Source organism: Eptatretus burgeri, chromosome 4 (assembly GCF_056783735.1).
Source record: "Eptatretus burgeri isolate ZD-2024b chromosome 4, Ebu_testis_v1, whole genome shotgun sequence".
Taxonomy (NCBI): Eukaryota; Metazoa; Chordata; class Myxini; order Myxiniformes; family Myxinidae; genus Eptatretus; species Eptatretus burgeri.
Window position 1 is genome coordinate 8562549 of NC_140964.1, and position 17500 is coordinate 8580048.

Consider the following 17500-nt stretch of genomic DNA (forward strand, 5'->3'; position numbering starts at 1 on the left):
ACAGCTGGCACGCCGCTTCTTGCTTCGTGGCACTTCGTGCAGCTAGCGTCGGTCCAGAGAATGAGACGCGACCATCAGGCGTGAAGGATGAGACTTGGGTCGAGAAGGCGGAGTCGCGAGCGAGTGGGCGGAGTGGGAGACGGGACAAGGTGGGTGGGTGGAGTCAGTGACGTGTGGGCGGAGAAGAGCGGAGAAGTGGAGGCGGAGTCGCAGGCGATGATGGGTGGGTGAAGAAGGCATAGTCAAGAGCGAGTGGGTGGAGAAGGCGAATGGGAGGAGAAGGCGGAGTCGAGATCCAGCACGTGAGAGAGCGCGAGGACGGCTTCGCGATCCGCCTTTTATAAACCCCATGGTGTGGAGTGTTGGCGCCACCCCGAAGCGATGCGTCGTCACCCGAATCGGGTGTCACCCGAAATTTGACCCCAAGCTGTGGAATCGTCTCGCTCCGACCCCACGACATGATATGAATCGACCCACACTGAACTCCGCGACATGAATTGCCTTGCACGAACTCCCGGGCCGTGCCCCGATGATGGGTCGAGGGTGGCGTCGGTCCCGCATGCCCACCCTGGCACCCCCGATTTAGCGTTGGTCGATGTGCCTGCTCCGTGATGTGCCACACGGCCCGAGCTGTACAGCAAGCCCCTGCCTGATCGTGGCTTCGCCGGCCGCAGAGGCGAGGAGACGTCTGCCGTCCGTGGAGACCACCCGCGGCCGCCAGCGAGGACCGACGGTAAGGTGTTCGGGTAAACCCATGCACAGACGAGAACGAGATATGTGCTATTCGTGCTCTGCTCTGTACGATAATAAGGTGTCATGAGCTAAGCACAGGTCCGCCTTCTATCGAGTATGCCCCGTACAGTGCGCATGGATCCGCCATAAAGTACGTGGCCAGCGCTCGCGTTCGCACGATTCTGCGATCATGTGCACGGGGCCAACCCCGATCTGTGTCAGGAATTGAGGGGAACGATTGGATATAATAATTAGATGGAGGTTTAGAATGAAAAAGAATATAGATATAAGTATCAGATGGAGAAATGGAGGGAAAAGAAGATGCCGATATAATGAAATCCAGAAATGAGTTGAAAATAACGAGCCACTGGTGTCTTGCTGCACACTTGTGTTCCATACAACGTGGCGTTGTTGTTTTCCTATTATCGGCCTCTGACAATGTCGTTATTGACACCAAGGACAAACATGTTGGAATTTTGGACGGTACCATGTTGTGGCAGGACATGTTGGAATTGTTTTGCCAGCCACGCTCTCGCCGATATTGGGTCATTTGCTTCTGTGTTGTGAAAAACCACATGTGTGCAGCCTCTTTAAGAGATATTAGTTCGTATGCCTTTTCAATGCAACCAGCAATCTCATCCCAGATCATCAGAAGCTCGAGATGATCGTCTCGAGCTGCCGAGCATACTCTATGACTTGCCGCAAAAGTTAGGTTGAGGGATCGCTTGAGGACGGGAGTTCTGCGCTGTGCCGCACTATGCCGATCAGGTGTCCAAGCGCAGTGCCTGCATGCCTACACGAGGACCCAAATTCGGATTTACCTCAGGAATAAGCAGAAAAGAAGAGTAGAAATAAAGTTAATGGTGTCAGCAAACCTAGCTGTGAGATCCCCGCACTGCACGTCCCATTTGACCCACTAGACAAGAGGGAAGGGACTAACTACACGAATATTAATGGAATAACTGTCTGGAGACCACTGTATGATGGTTGCTCTTGCTTTGGAGGGATACGGTTCTGAGAACCGCAAAAAAAAAATATATATATATATATATATATATATATATATATATACCATCAAAAATCGAATGTTTGACCTCACTGTGACCTTGACCTTTGACCGATTTTGACCAAAATCTAATCAGCGCTAGCCACCACCCTCCTGAATCACGTGATGTAATTTGACATTGGTAGCTTCTTCTTTTCTCGAGTTGTCGTGCCTACAAACAAACACACAAACATACACACAAACAAACAAACACACACACAAACACACAAACAGATGACGGAAATCATCAATATACTTACGAAATCTAAAGATTTCGTAAGTAACAAACAGACAGACAAGGATGAAAACATAACCTCAGCACACCTTCAGTGGCAGAGGTAATTCCTGGAGCACCAGACCGAAAGAAATATGAGTTCACACTTTTATCAAAGGATGGATAACACATGGCCTCCCTCCTCCCCAGATCTGTGTCCTCCCGACTCCTACCTATGGAGGTCCTTCAAAGCTGAAGTCGACGCAAACAACCCAAACATGCTGCAGGAGTTGAAAAATAACATCAGGTAGTAAACCAGATGCATACCAGCTCTCTTTCTTCGCCGAATCATCGACAACATCGGTGTCCCTGTGGCAGCTGTCATCCAGAAGTGCGGTGCTTATTTTGCGCACTTCATCAACTACTTATGATATTGCTCCTCATTGCTTGTTGAAGAAATTTGTTCGCTAAAATAAAAAATAAAAAATTTTAACTATGAGGCAAAACCAAACAAAATCCACCAATAATCAAAAATGTTGAACAAAAAGTTGCACAGCATTTTCAACCACCCTGTATATGATTGCCGTGGACGAAATATGTTTTTGAATCTGAGAGTTTATTGACTTGTGATGTACTTTTTATCGTCTGGCAGCCATTGGCTAAAGTGTGTTTTGGAGTACATACACAATTTTATTGCAGATTCTGGTAACATAGACTATACTAAACTAAATCCGAGTGATGCCACTTTGTCGCGCTTGAGCAATTTTTTTAGGAGCAAAATTCAAAATGGCCACCATCAAAACCGTTTTTTGGCCGTATCTCAGCCAAAAATCGAGATATGAACCCAATTTCAGTGGCAAACCCTATGTTTTGGGGGTCAAGGAATACACTGATATGTTTAAATAAACCATATCATCCATATAAATAGTCCATATTGCAATATTGGTATATCAGATACCATATTTTGACTAAAATTGTCATAAATTATTGACCAATTGTTGAAGTTTAGACCTATAAAGAAAGCTTGAGCCAAATAATATCAAGGGTACATACGATGAAGGCACTGAAAGGTTGCTGATGTGCTTTTATTGCACTTTTATTGTGTTTATATATAGCTGTAGCACGGTTCCAATTCATTTTCATGGTATCGCGAGAAAAGTGTTAAAAAATAATTTTTCACAGAGCAGTTTTTCCCCAGTACAGTTGTGACAAAAAATGGCTGCCATGAAGATCAATGAACTGTGTCAACAGATCAAGTAAGTTATATATGCTTGGATATTTTTAAAGAAACATTCAAAACTGTGTGTTAATTAACAGTAAAGTATTATCAGTAGACTAATCAATTTTCTTTTGAAAGCAAGACGTTTTTGTATCTTCATATCATTATTGTTTTGACACCATAGCAACCGTTTGTGTTGATGATGTTTAAAGTACACAGGGTGGGAACAGGTTTTCTGATTTTTTTTTTATACATGTATTTTACAAATAAATGAAATGATTAATTTGTTCATCACCCCTTGTAAATGTCTTCCATTTAAGAATGCATCGGGGTGTTTAACTTTCTGAACAATTAATATAAGACATACAGTTATTTCGTGATTGTTTTGCATTATATTGATCTAACAACAATTGAACATTTCTGCTTGTCTTTTTCTAGTGACAACGTTCGACAGCTGTGATCTTGAATCCGCTTGAACTGAACGATGGCATCACAGCTTAACATTTCTTGCCTGCTCAATAGTTGCATGAAATGCAGTGCCAGTAAACAGCAAATGAGTGTAGCTGGACCTGAAAGGCTCAACACCATCGTAGAAGCGAGCAAACGTAGAGGTGATGGGTGGCATGTGCAGACTATGTGCAGAATCTTCTTTCTTATTTGAGAGATAAGCTGAAGATATGTGATACGTATTTGGTCTTTGACCGGTATTATGACAATAGCATCAAGAAAGTCACGCGAACCGCTTGTGCAGGCAAAGATGCCAGTCGACGACACCAGCTGAATCTGACGACGCTACTCCCTGGACAAAAGATCGTTTTGACAGTGACAGAGAACAAAGTCCAGTTAATAAATATCATTTGCAGCGACATCAAACGACCATCCTGAAGCATTTTTTTACCAACACAAAGCTCATATTAACTGGACCTAACCCAATACCTATGGACATTGCAGAATACCAAGTAGTAGAGAGGCCTGACCGAAGAACCACTCACGAAGAAGCCGATGTTATTATGACACAACAAATGGTCCTTCTTGCCTCATCAGGAGTTCCGAGTAGCCGGGTAATTTCAGACGACACAGATGTATTCATATTGCTGTTGAACTTTTACCAACTGAAGTAAATGGCATGCACCTTGTGATGGCTGGTACAAGTCATGACAGATCGTCTGTTGACATCAAGGCGACAGTGCAGAAGCATGCACATATTGTCACCCGAGTTCTGGCAGCACATGTGGTGTCTGGATGTGACAAAGTTGCCTACCTGTGGGGTATCGGAAAAGGCACAATTGTGAAACACCTCAAAGATGGTCATCAATTAAATTATCTTGGTGATCTTGATGCAGAATTACCAGATGTCATATCTGAAGCAACTGCCTTCTTTGCTGCTTGCTATGGATCCCAGGAAACAGAAGACATGTCAGCTATTCGATTTGATGTCCGGTCTTTAAAGATGGCTAACAAGCTGACATCAGCACCAGAGTTAAAAACTCTACCACCAACCACTGTGGCTTTCATCCAACACATTCTCAGGGCGCACTTGCAGGCAGCAATATGGCAGGCTGCATTAGATCCAGACCCACCATTGATCGATCCAACGAGTCATGGATGGTCACATGAAGAAGTGTCGAGCATGATGCTCCCTGTGTCTCTGCCTCCGGATGTCATCAGAGCTCCTGATAATGTTATCAAGATGATCAGGTGTGGGTGCAGCTCAATGCGACCCTGTGCAACGAATAGATGTAGTTGCTCTGCCGCCAGGCTCTCCTGTTCATTGTTCTGTGGCTGCCATGGTATGGAGGAATGTCAGAACGACCAAACAAAGTCTGTATCAGCAAGCGAATCTGTGGAACTTGAGTGAACGCTAGTTATTTGATTTATGCAGCTGTCTTGTATGTGAGATTGAGTGAAAGAAAGATTGAGTGAAAGCAGAATGAAAGAAGTTCATCAGCAACCAATCAGTGTATTCATAGTTGATAGCATGTACAGACCCCTTTTTGGATTTGAATTTGTGTAAAATTTGTGAAAACCTTGCTTATTAGGTTTATTTGGTTATGTGTTAATATAATTAATTATAGTTTGTAGTTACCTCATCATTGTATTACTCAACTGCACTGTTGGAAATAAAGATATAAAATACAATACAATATACTGTTTACCACTTAAATCAGGTTCATATAGATTTTGAGCATAGTTGCGGCTGAAAATAGTTCGGTCGATATTTTTTCAGTCAAAATATTATATCTAAATAGAAAAATTGCAATATAGACTATTATTATGAGTTGTATGGTTTATTTAAACATATCAGTGTATTCCTTGACCCCCAAAACATAGGGTTTGCCACTGAAATCGGGTTCATATCACAATTTTTGGCCGAGTTACGGCCAAAAAAACGGTTTTGATGGCGGCCATTTTTAATTTTGCTCCTAAAAAAAAAATTGCTCAAGCGTGACAAAGTGGCATCACTCGGATTTGAGTTTAGTGTAGTCTATGTTACCAGAATCTGCAATAAAATTGTGTATGTACTCCAAAACATACCTAGGGTAAAATTCCAGTTCTGCATCCAGACTATTATGATGTTTGGGAAATTGAGGGATTATCTGGAGAGTGAAGTGTTGGCAGGAGAGTGAGGTGTCTTTGGGAAAGCGTTTTTATGCCTCCACTAACGAAGTCACCGGAGCCATTATGTTTTCGGATTGTTCGTCCGTATGTATATATATGTTCGTCCGTCCTCGTCTCCGGAGGGAGGGAGCGGGATATTGTAATCTTCCGGTTTGTTGGATTCGCTATATATGCTAGATATCCCTTATTGTCGGGTTTTCCGTCTGTCTGTCTGTGTGTGTATGTGTGTCTGCAACGCGAGGCTCCACAGCACGAACCAGCGAACCAATTTCGATGAAACTTTACCAAGAGGTGAAATATATACTGGGAATGTGCGCGTTTGATTTTCGTCGCCTCGCAACCACCCGTTGCTGTGCAGCGGCCGGAAAACCGCGTACAGTATTTTCAATACTTGTCCTTCAGTTTTGAATGTCGAGAAACGAGACTTCGGAATTAAACACTTCGAGGTATTTAGAAAATTTTACTCGAGCCGATTTTTTGATTGAGGTTTTATTTTTCAAATGGTAGTCCTTCAAAAATCGGGTGTCTATTTGCCGTCATTTAAGGTGTGTATGCAATGTTTGTAAGGAACTACACCGTCGTTCCATCTTCGATCTCTCCTCGATCCAAACGTTATTGACCAAAGTGAAAAGGATCCAAAATAAATGGAATCACCGGTATTTCGGTCTTTGTGGATTTCTAATAATATGTTTATTCATTTACCGAAAACGATTCCACGATCCACACACCACCTTCAATTATTTATTTATTTACCGAAAACCATTCCATGATCCACACACCACCTCCAATTATTTATTTATTTACTGAAAACGATTCCACGACCCACACACCACCTCCAATTATTTATTTATTTACCGAAAACGATTCCACGATCCACACACCACCTCCAATTAGTTATTTATTGACCGAAAACGATTCCCCACCCACACACCACTTCCAATTATTTATTTATTTATCGAAAACGATTCCACGATCCACACACCACCTCCAATTATTTATTTATTTACTGAAAACGATTCCACGACCCACACACCACCTCCAATTATTTATTTATTTTCCGAAAACGATGCCACGACCCACACTCCGCCTCCAATTATTTATTTCTTTTCCGTAAACGATTCCACGATCCACACACCACCTTCAATTATTTATTTATTTACCGAAAACGTTTCCATGACCCACACACCACCTCCAATTATTTATTTATTTCCCAAAAACGATTCTACGACCCACACACCACCTCCAATTATTTATTATTTAAAGTGGGCATGGCTTATGAAAAATATTGTGTGGCTCAGGAGGTGTGGCCAAACAAGAACATTGAGAGAAGTTTATCGGGTTTTCCGTGTGTGTGTGTGTGTGTGTGTGTGTGTGTGTGTGTGTGTGTGTGTGTGTGTGTGTGTGTGTGTGTGTGTGTGTGTGTGTGTGTGTGTGTGTCTGCAACGCGAGGCTCCACAGCACAAACCAGCAAACCGATTATTTTTCAAATGGTAGTCCTTCAAAAATAGGGTGTCTATTTACCGTCATTTTTTATGAGGAGTGCCAGTTGGCAAAATACACAATAGGAAAAATCTTGCCAGGCAGATGAACAATTGTATGTGAACCAATACGTCTTGGCAATGAATCTTCGTCGGAAGATCGGTCAGAATGAAAAGCATCGTATCCAGCGCTTCGATCCTCGCGAATCCCTCGTCGCCGACCGGCTTGTTACTTACGAAATCTAAAGATTCGTAAGTATATTGATCAGTTTCGTTTCTGTTTGTTTGTTTGTGTGTTTGTTACTTACGAAATCCAAAGATTTCGTAAGTATATTAATGACTTCCGTTTCTGTTTGTTTGTTTGTTTGTTTGTAGGCACGATAACTCGAGAACGGAAGAAGCTACCAATGTCAAATTACACCACGTGATTCAGGAGGGTGATGGCTAGTGCTGATTAGATTTTGGTCAAAATCGGTCAAAGGTCAAGGTCACAGTGAGGTCAAACATAATTCTGAAAATTCATGTGGAGAAATGGAGTATTTTTGCTTCGCTCGACTTTACGAGTTCGTTTTAACTTCGATTTTAATTTTGTCTTCGGTTTTTGCGATCGCTTAGGACGCTTAAAACTCGGTTGTCGAAATTCTGGTAAAAATCGGATGTTTTGTAGACGTTTTAAGATTGTATAAAAAATATTTCACTCGCCGCGTCACGGGTCGTCATGTGGTGCAGTGCACTTGAGCAGAGGCGGCGTTGATCACGTAAAGGTTTTGCGTGTTCGCGCTGATGGTGTTTTCGATAAAGATGGTGTTTAAAAGTCATTTTTTATCCCAATAAAGGTTATCGTCGCATGCCTGACTCACTAAGCCGTCGGATTATGTAAAGATTGTTGGTGGATGGCCGAATATTACGGTTTTGTGACTTCGATAAAATAATATAAAACAATTGCGTGGACAAATGGAGATTTTTGCTTCGGTCGACGTTACGATTTTTGATGGTTTGGTACAGAATCATCGTAGAAACTTCTGGTTTGCGTCGCTACCTTCTCTAGAGACAGCTTTTATTAGACAAGGTCAGAGGTCAAGTTGACGATTTTGTAAGTACCAGTCTATGACGGCTTGTTTGTGTTTTTGTTTGTGTGTTTGTTTGTTTGTTTGTAGGCACGATAACTCGAGAACGGAAGAAGCTACCAATGTCAAATTACACCACGTGATTCAGGAGGGTGATGGCTAGTGCTGATTAGATTTTGGTCAAAATCGGTCAAAGGTCAAGGTCACAGTGAGGTCAAACATTCGATTTATGATGGTTTTTGGTACAGAATCATCGTAGAAACTTCTGGTTTGCGTCGCTACCTTCTCTCGAGACAGCTTTTATTAGACAAGGTCAGAGGTCAAGTTGACGATTTCATAAGTACCAGTCTATGACTGCTTGTTTGTCTGTTTGTTTGTTTGTTTGTCTGTCTGTCTGTTAGCAACTTTACGGCAAAACGGTTTTAGCAAACACTATCAAATTTAATCCACAGGTTGGCAATGAACTTTGGACGACCCCATTAACTTTTGGGTCCAATTGGATCCAAGGTCAAGGTCAAGGTCACGAAAAGATTAAAATCGTTTTCGCACATAACTTCGTCAAAAATGATCTGATTTACTTCAAACTAAGCTTATAGTGAACCTTATTCTATTTGTCACTTATAATCCTACCCATTCCTATCGTGAAAAATGCATATTTGTGAAGATCGGTCGGGTCCGAAGTTTTGGGGGTCATTGTCATCGGTCAAAATTACAAATTTTCCATTAAAACTAAAACGTGGTTACGTAAATACAACTTTACGGGAAAACGGCTGGCCCAAACACTGTCAAATTGTATCCACAGGTGGGTAATGAACCTCGGACGACCCCACTAACTTTTGGGTCCAATTTGGTCAAAGGTCAAGGTCAGGTCACGAAAAGGTCAAAATCGTTTTTCGCTCATAACTTCGTCAAAAATCGTTTAATTGACTTCAAAGTAAGACTAAAATATTCCTTATTCTATTCCTTATAATCAACATTCAGGTTAAGGATATATCAAATTTAAATTTGATCCCCAAAATAACTTTATGCCTTAAATGGGTGGGATTTGTTGTGCCTGGCACCACTTGTTTTCTCTGCAACCGCTTATCTGAGTGACACAAAATTTTCACCATAGGTGCGACTACTCATGTAGAATGTTTTAATGATAAATATGACGTCATAGGTCACATGGTTTGGCAGCCATGTTGGAAAAAGGAAAAACTTTGGACCTCAGTATCTCCGAAACCGCGACATGGAAAAAATTGAAACATGGCACATAGCAAGTACTCCTCATGGGAAATAAGTGTGTTTTTTATGATGTCATAGGTGGCTTCATTGTGACGGCATAATTACTTACGCCGAACGCTTTTTCAGATCAGTATGGAAATTTTTGAGGGTCATCTCAGGCTAAATTGTATGCGGGGAAAAAAATTGATAACGTCATCGGTCATCTGGTTCGGCAGCCATTTTTTTATTTATTTAAATTTTTTACATAAAAGCCTTCAAAAATCTTCTTCTCCGAAACGGCTGAACATATCAAGGCAAAACTTTACAGGTGCGATCTCCTATCCATGAGGAACAAAAAGTTTTCCACCCATGACATCATATGTCATCGTTTGATAGCTATGACTCCAGAACGGCTTGACAGATTCAAGGGAAACTTCACCCACATGTTACCCAAGCCTGGGGACACCAGCGTGTTCACAAATAATAGGTCACATGGTCTGGACGCCTTATTGGATTCAATGAAAATCTTGAAAAAATATATCTCCTGAACCTCTTCATCAAGTGATGTGAAATGTCACAATTATGATCTCGGATTTATGCGGAATCCATATTTTAAATTTCAACCTGATCGGACGCATGGTCTGGCAGGCAGAATTATTTAATATTTTGAATCTGGGTTCAGGGATTTAAATCAAACTTCGTACAAGTATGTATAATGACGTAATAATGTGGGTGGAGGCATATCTGGCAACGTCAAGATGTCGAAGAGTGCCCTTCTTGTTTTACTAGTCCTATTTGGAATACATAGTCGAGGCTCATGGAAGAGCGAGTACACTGAACGGATCAGGATGAAAGAGGTAAAACATACATGCATGGAGAAGGAAACTCCAAGGAAGAAACTGAGAAAATGGGAGGGATTTGGGTGGGGTTAACAAGGGTATAAAATATCATGGTTCTGGATTGGGGATGATCTGAGATGGTGGTGAACAGCTGTCTTGAAGACCTAGAGGGAAGAATGAGATTGAAGAGGATGTGGAAATTGATTCCCCAGGCAGGGAAAAAGGAGGAACAATTTGAGTGGAGGTTAGCAGTGATCCTGGATTTAGGTACTCTTTCCAGAAGTGAGTCGATGGTGTACCATGTCAGCCATGCAGAAACCTGGGCGGGAGTGGGGGGGGGGGGAAGAGGTGTTACCGGGAAAGTGAAGTATTGCCTGAAAATGAAGGTGTTTCTATCACCCTCCCCTTCTCACCTATCCCATTAACATCCTTTGCTCTGTAGGTAAAACGAAAGGAGCCTCCCGAGCAAGCAACGGTGGCAGATGCAAAGAGGTTACGAGCTACCTCTCCTGCTCTGCCTGAGGAGGAGGAGGAGGAAGAGGATGATGATGGTAAGCATCAGTGAGCGTGTACCTTCTCACCGTTTGCTGTTCAAAATTGGCTTGAAACTTGCATGATAACGCAACATTGAGCATGTCGTCCTCTTGTTTCATCAAGTGGTGAGGAGTTTGACAGCATTCCAAGTTGTTGGGCAAGTTGTCGTATCTGAGTATTCCCTCGTTTAGTTTTGAACAAGGATTAAGATTTCACTGGGATATTAAAACCGCAGTGACTTGCATTTATGTATGTATATATGCATGTATATATGTATGTATGTTTGTATGTATGTATGTATGTATGTGTAGATTGATGTGTAGAGTGTATAAATATATGTATCTATATATGTACTGTGTGTATGTATATATATATATATATATATATATATATATATATATATATATATATATATATATATATATATATATATATATATATAATATCGATGTATGTATGTGTGTTTGTGTGTGTGTATATATATAAATATATACACATGTTTTATAGAGATATATATGTATACATGTATATACACATACATATGTATATATTATGTTTTTATATACTAGTGTGGGCCCGAAGGGGCGGGCCCGTAGGTGCGTGCCAGTATGTGCAGCTTCGTGCCTGCAGTATCAGGTCCCCAGCATCAATTGTGACGTCATATCAAATGAAGAAGAAGAATTGGGATGACCCCTCTCTCTCCCCCCCTCTCTCCCCCTCCTCTCTCCCCCTCCTCTGTCACCCCTCCTCTCTCCTTCCCCTCTCTTGCCCCCCTCTCACCCCCCTCTCTTACCCTTCTCTCTCCCCCCTCCTCTCTCCCTTCTCTTGCCCCCCTTTCACCCCCTCTCTTGCCCTTCTCTCTCTCCCCTCCTCTGTCCCTCCTCCTCTCTCCCTCCCCTCTCCCTCCCCTCTCTTGCCCCCCTCTCACCCCTCTCTCGCCCTTCTCTCTCCCCCCTCCTCTCTCCCTTCTCTTGCCCCCTCACCCCCCTCTCTCGCCCTTCTCTCTCCCCCTCCTCTCTCCCCTCTCTTCCCCCCTTTCACTCCCTCTCTCGCCCTTCTCTCCCCCTCCTCTCTCTCTCACCCCCTCTCTCCCCTCTCTCCCCCTCTCTCCCCCTCTCTCCCCCTCTCTCCCCCTCATCTCTCCCCCTCATCTCTCCCCCTCATCTCTCCCCCTCATCTCTCCCCCCTCATCTCTCCCCCTCATCTCTCCCCCTCATCTCTCCCCCTCATCTCTCCCCCCTCATCTCTCCCCCCTCATCTCTCCTCCCTCCTCTGTCCCCCTCCTCTCTCCCTCCCCTCTCTTGACCCCCCTCTCTCACCCCTCTCTCGTCCCTCTCTCTGCAAATGTATTCACAAATGTCTACCAAGCACAACGATTAATTCCAACCTTGGGGAAAAAAACAGCTTTCAAATCCTTTGGAAACAGCTGTTTCCCTTGGGAAAATTCAATCCTTGGGATTAATTAATAATTTGAATAATAATCAAACCTTGGGATTAAATAATTAAATAAATTAATAATTAAATAATAATCAAACTTTAGGATTAATTAATTAATTCAAACCTTGGGATAAAACAGCTTTCAAACCTTGGGAAACACTTGGGAAACAGCTGAAATGGATGAGGAAGAACGATATCAAACTTTGAAAAGGCACATACTCAGGTCCCCAGTGTCGATTGTGACGTCATACCAAACGAAGAAGAAAAAGAATTGTGACGTCAATCGTGCCAAAAAAAATAAAAAATAATTTAAAAAACATTAATTGTGACGTCATTCGTGATGTCATAGCACCGTGTCCTGTCATTGGTTGACAGATAAATGGCCGTAACTTGGGAACCGCTCGTCTGATTGATATCAAACCTCGAAAAGGCACATCCGCGGGGCCCCGGCAATATTCCTGGCAAGTTTCAATCCGATTGGACCGGTGGTCGTCTGGTTATTAACAATTTGGGGAAAAAATGCCATGATAAGGTGAGAAGGTGGAACGACACCTTCAGCTGCCATATATACACCTTTTCAGCACTGAAAAAGCAATAAAATGGCCGTAACTTGGGAACCGCTCGTCCGATCGATATCAAACCTCGAAAAGGCACATCCGCGGGTCCCCGGCAATATTCCTGGCAAGTTTCAATGAGATCGGAACGGCGGTCGCAGACAGACAAACAGACAGACACACACACAGAGATTGCTGGAATTATAGATAGATATATAATCTATACAAATAAAATATGTATATATATATATATATATATATATACATATATATATACATATATATATGTATATGTATATATGCACACACAAATGCACATACATACATCGATATTTTATTTATATATATATATATATATATATATATATATATATATATATATATATATATATTTTATATATATATATATATATATATTTATATATATATATATATATATATATATATATATATATATATATATATATATATACATATATATACAAATACATAGACTGTTGCGGGGCTGGGTAACGGTGGCGAGCACGACCGCGAGAGGGAGCAGTAGAGTCGGCTCCACCGAACACACCGGAATTGAGTTGGTGCCTTTTGGATAAGTCTGAAAGGCACGGGTCCCTTACTGGACCATGAATCGCCAATAATTCGACCGCGTGGGGTCGGGTCAATTGCCAAACTTCAATATACCCAATTACTCACGCGGACAAAGCTACCGGGGAATTCACACCCTCGACGGACCTCGAGCGGAACGAGCCGTGACCGAGCCCGAACCATGTGTAACCCGATCGGAGATTACCAAGGCGCGTTGGACCAAATGAACAATTTACCGGCCCGAACGGCCTTGCTATTTCTCAATACACAACGTGCCAAGCCAATGAAAGAAACACAGAAACGAGCTGGAACATTTAACAAAAGGGATATTTATTTATAATGGGGCAGGGGAGCACACAAGAAGGCAGAGTTAACCGAATAATGAAGGAATAGCAATTTATGTACAAGCACTTATGCAGTTTTACTTAAGAGACTGGCGCCACAAACACACACAAACGTACACCCAAAAAGAAACGGACTCGTCAGGTCTTTATTGGAGGCCTCCAGCTCGAGGAAAGGCGAGCTGGAGGTCAGAGCCTATTGTTGGACCTTTCCGCCTCGTGCGGTCTTCGACGATCCGGTGTGGCAGGACTCGAACCCGCTAACAGCTTACCCAGGAACGCGACTACTGGCTTTAGAAGACCACCAGACGTCCGAAGATCAAAAGACAACTCCCAACTATTTGAAGACCAGAAGACAACTCTCAACAACTCTCTCGTTTGGCCCACGCGCGCCTCTCTTATCCCATGCTCGCACTCCCTCATTGGGCAGAGAGAGTGCTCTGTGCCCATATTTGGAGCCAATCCAGAACGAAAATGCTTGTGCCCATATTTGGGGCGAAGCCAGAGCGCAACGCTTGTGCCCATATTTGAGGCGAAGCCAGCACACCAACGTCCAGAGAAACCCCGCCGAGCACACTGGATTCCGCCCACGTACGTGCTGACACGCACGCGTGCAATTGTGCCGGTGGATGATGGTGGAAGGAAGCGAAGGCAGGTGTCGTTGTCGTCGTTGTTGGTAATTTAAATCCCAACTATCAAAATAACTCGCAGCGCACGTACAATTAATCACCCATTAAACATAGGACAGGACCCTAACTAGAAACACATACTTACCGATATAACTGATCTATAGGATCTGGCTGTTGTGTGCAGTAAGCATCCAAATTCGCAGCAATACGAGGTCCATCTAAAAAGTAACGGGACTGACCACAGAAATTTTATTCCAAAAATATATTGAAATCACAGCTTGTCCCCTTCAAAATAGTTTCCCTCCAGTCTCACACACTTGTCCATCTTCTTCTTCCACGCTTCGATGCACCCTCGGAAGGCTTCTTCTGGAATCCTCCGGAGCTCCGTTGTCACGGCCCTTTTGATGGCCTCCACATCAGGAAATCGGGTCCCCTTGATCACCCCCTTGAGCTTGGGGAATAGGAAAAAATCACAAGGGGCCAAGTCCGGCGAATACGAGGGTTGCTCCAGAGTTGCCACGTTCCTCTCCGCCAGAAACTGCCGGATGCTCAGGGTACTGTGTGCAGGTGCGTTGTCATGGTGGAGCACCCAGGCGTTGTTCTCCCACAGATCCCACCTCTTGTCCCGGACTGATCTCATGAGGCGCCAGAGGATCTCCTTGTACACGTATTGATTCACTGTTTGACCCTGTGGTAGAAACTCGAAGTGGACGATGCCCTTGATGTCAAAAAACGCGATGAGCATCACCTTGACTTTCGACTTCGACATCCTTGCTTTCTTTGGTCTTGATGATGCCGGACTTTTCCACTGACGACTCTGCCGTTTGGTCTCGGGATCGTATTCGAATATCCACGATTCATCGCCAGTAATGACTCTCCCAAGCAGGTCTGGATCGTCCTCGAGGCGCTCGATAATGTCTTGTCAGACAGTGACTCTTTGCTGTTTCTGGTCCTCGGAAAGTTCCTCAGCAATCATCCACAACGTGAGTCGACGACTGCGCGCACCATCATGCTTCACATGCTCGATGTTGTCCACCGTTCTGCTCGTTGAAGGTCTTCCCGACCGTGAATCGTCTTAAACCTCCTCCCGTCCCTCTTTGAACCTCTTGTGCCATTCAAATGCACGTGAACGTGACATCGTTTCTTCCCCGTAGACTTGCTGCAGCATTGCAAAGTATTCGGAAGGTGTTTTGCCAAGCTTGGCAAGAAACTTCAGATGGGCTTTCTGCTCACGACTCATAGCGCGACGACTCAGACGAGACAACGTGGAAAGCACAACCTGCAAAAAATGACTCAATGAGCGTAGTCAACCATCACCAATCATATATATTGCTTGAATACTGCGAAAGACTGTGACGCAACCCGTTCATTCAAGTTGTGTAAGTGGAGCACACAGCAGGCTCAGTCCCGTTACTTTTTCGACGGACCTCGTATACATATTTTATATATATATATATATATATATATATATATATATATATATATATATATATATATATGTATTTTATATATATTATGTATTTTATATATATATTATATATACATACAGTATGTATATATATGTATATATATATATATATATATATATATATGTAATTTATATATATTATGTATTTTATATATATATTATATATACATACAGTATGTATATATATGTATATATATATATATATATATGTAATTTATATATATTATGTATTTTATATATATATATATATATATATATATATATATATATATATATATATATACATATATATGTATATGTAATTTATATATATTATGTATTTTATATATATTATATATATTATATACACATACAGTATGTATATGTAGATATATATATATATATATATATATATATATATATATATATATATATATATATGTATATATATATATATATATATATATATGTATGTATATATATATGTATGTATATATATATATGTATATATATATATGTATATATGTATATATATATATATATATATATATCTACATACATATATACATATACATATACTTATATATATATATATATATATATATATATATATATATATATATATATATATATATATATATATATATATATATATATATGTATATATATATATATATATATATATATATATATATATATATATATATATATATATATATATATATATATATATATATATATATATATATATATATATATATATATATATATGTATATTGGAGATGATGTTGATGGAGAAGTATAGGGAAGGCCAGAAGGAGTTACATTGTGTGTTTGTGGACTTAGAGAAAGCTTATGATAGGGTGCCCAGAGAGGAGTTGTGGTATTGTATGAGGAAGTCTGGAGTGGTGGAGAAGTATGTGAGGATCGTGCAGGATATGTATGAGGACAGTGTGACAGCGGTGAGGTGTGCGGTAGGAATGACGGACCGGTTTAAGGTTAAAGTGGGATTGCACCAAGGATCGACTCTGAGCCCTTTCCTGTTTGCAATGGTGATGGACAGGTTGACGGACGAGATCAGACTGGAGTCTCCATGGACTATGATGTTCGCGGATGACATCATGATCTGTAGGGAGAGTAGGGAGCAGGCTGAGGCGAGCCTTGAGAGGTGGAGGTATGCACTGGAGAGAATGGGAATGATAGTCAGTAGGAGTAAGACGGAGTACATGTGCGTAAATGAGAGGGAGGGTGGTGGTATGGTGCGGTTGCAAGGAGTTGAGGTGGGGAAGGTGGATTGGTTTAAATACTTTGGATCAACTGTCCAAAGTAACGGAGAGTGTGGGAGAGAAGTGAAAAAGAGAGTGCAGGCAGGATGGAGTGGGTGGAAAAGAGTTGCAGGAGTGATTTGTGACAGAAGGGTAGCTGCAAGAGTGAAGGGGAAAGTATATAAGACGGTAGTGAGACCAGCTATGTTGTATGGTTTGGAGGCGGTGGCACTGACAATAAGACAGGAAGCGGAGCTGGAGGTGGCAGAGTTAAAGATGCTGCGAT

General features: G+C 41.8%; 1 protein-coding gene across 3 annotated transcripts in view; it reads left to right on the forward strand.

The window, feature by feature from the left end:
* The window catches only part of LOC147027433 (histone-lysine N-methyltransferase SETD1B-like), a 163312-nt gene that overhangs the window by 73396 nt on the left and 72416 nt on the right, over window positions 1-17500 (forward strand). For all 3 annotated transcript variants that reach the window (XM_085876816.1, XM_085876817.1, XM_085876818.1), the window contains one exon: window positions 10862-10970. In XM_085876816.1, coding sequence (XP_085732942.1) covers window positions 10862-10970 — 109 coding nt within the window. The remainder of the gene's footprint in view (window positions 1-10861; window positions 10971-17500) is intronic.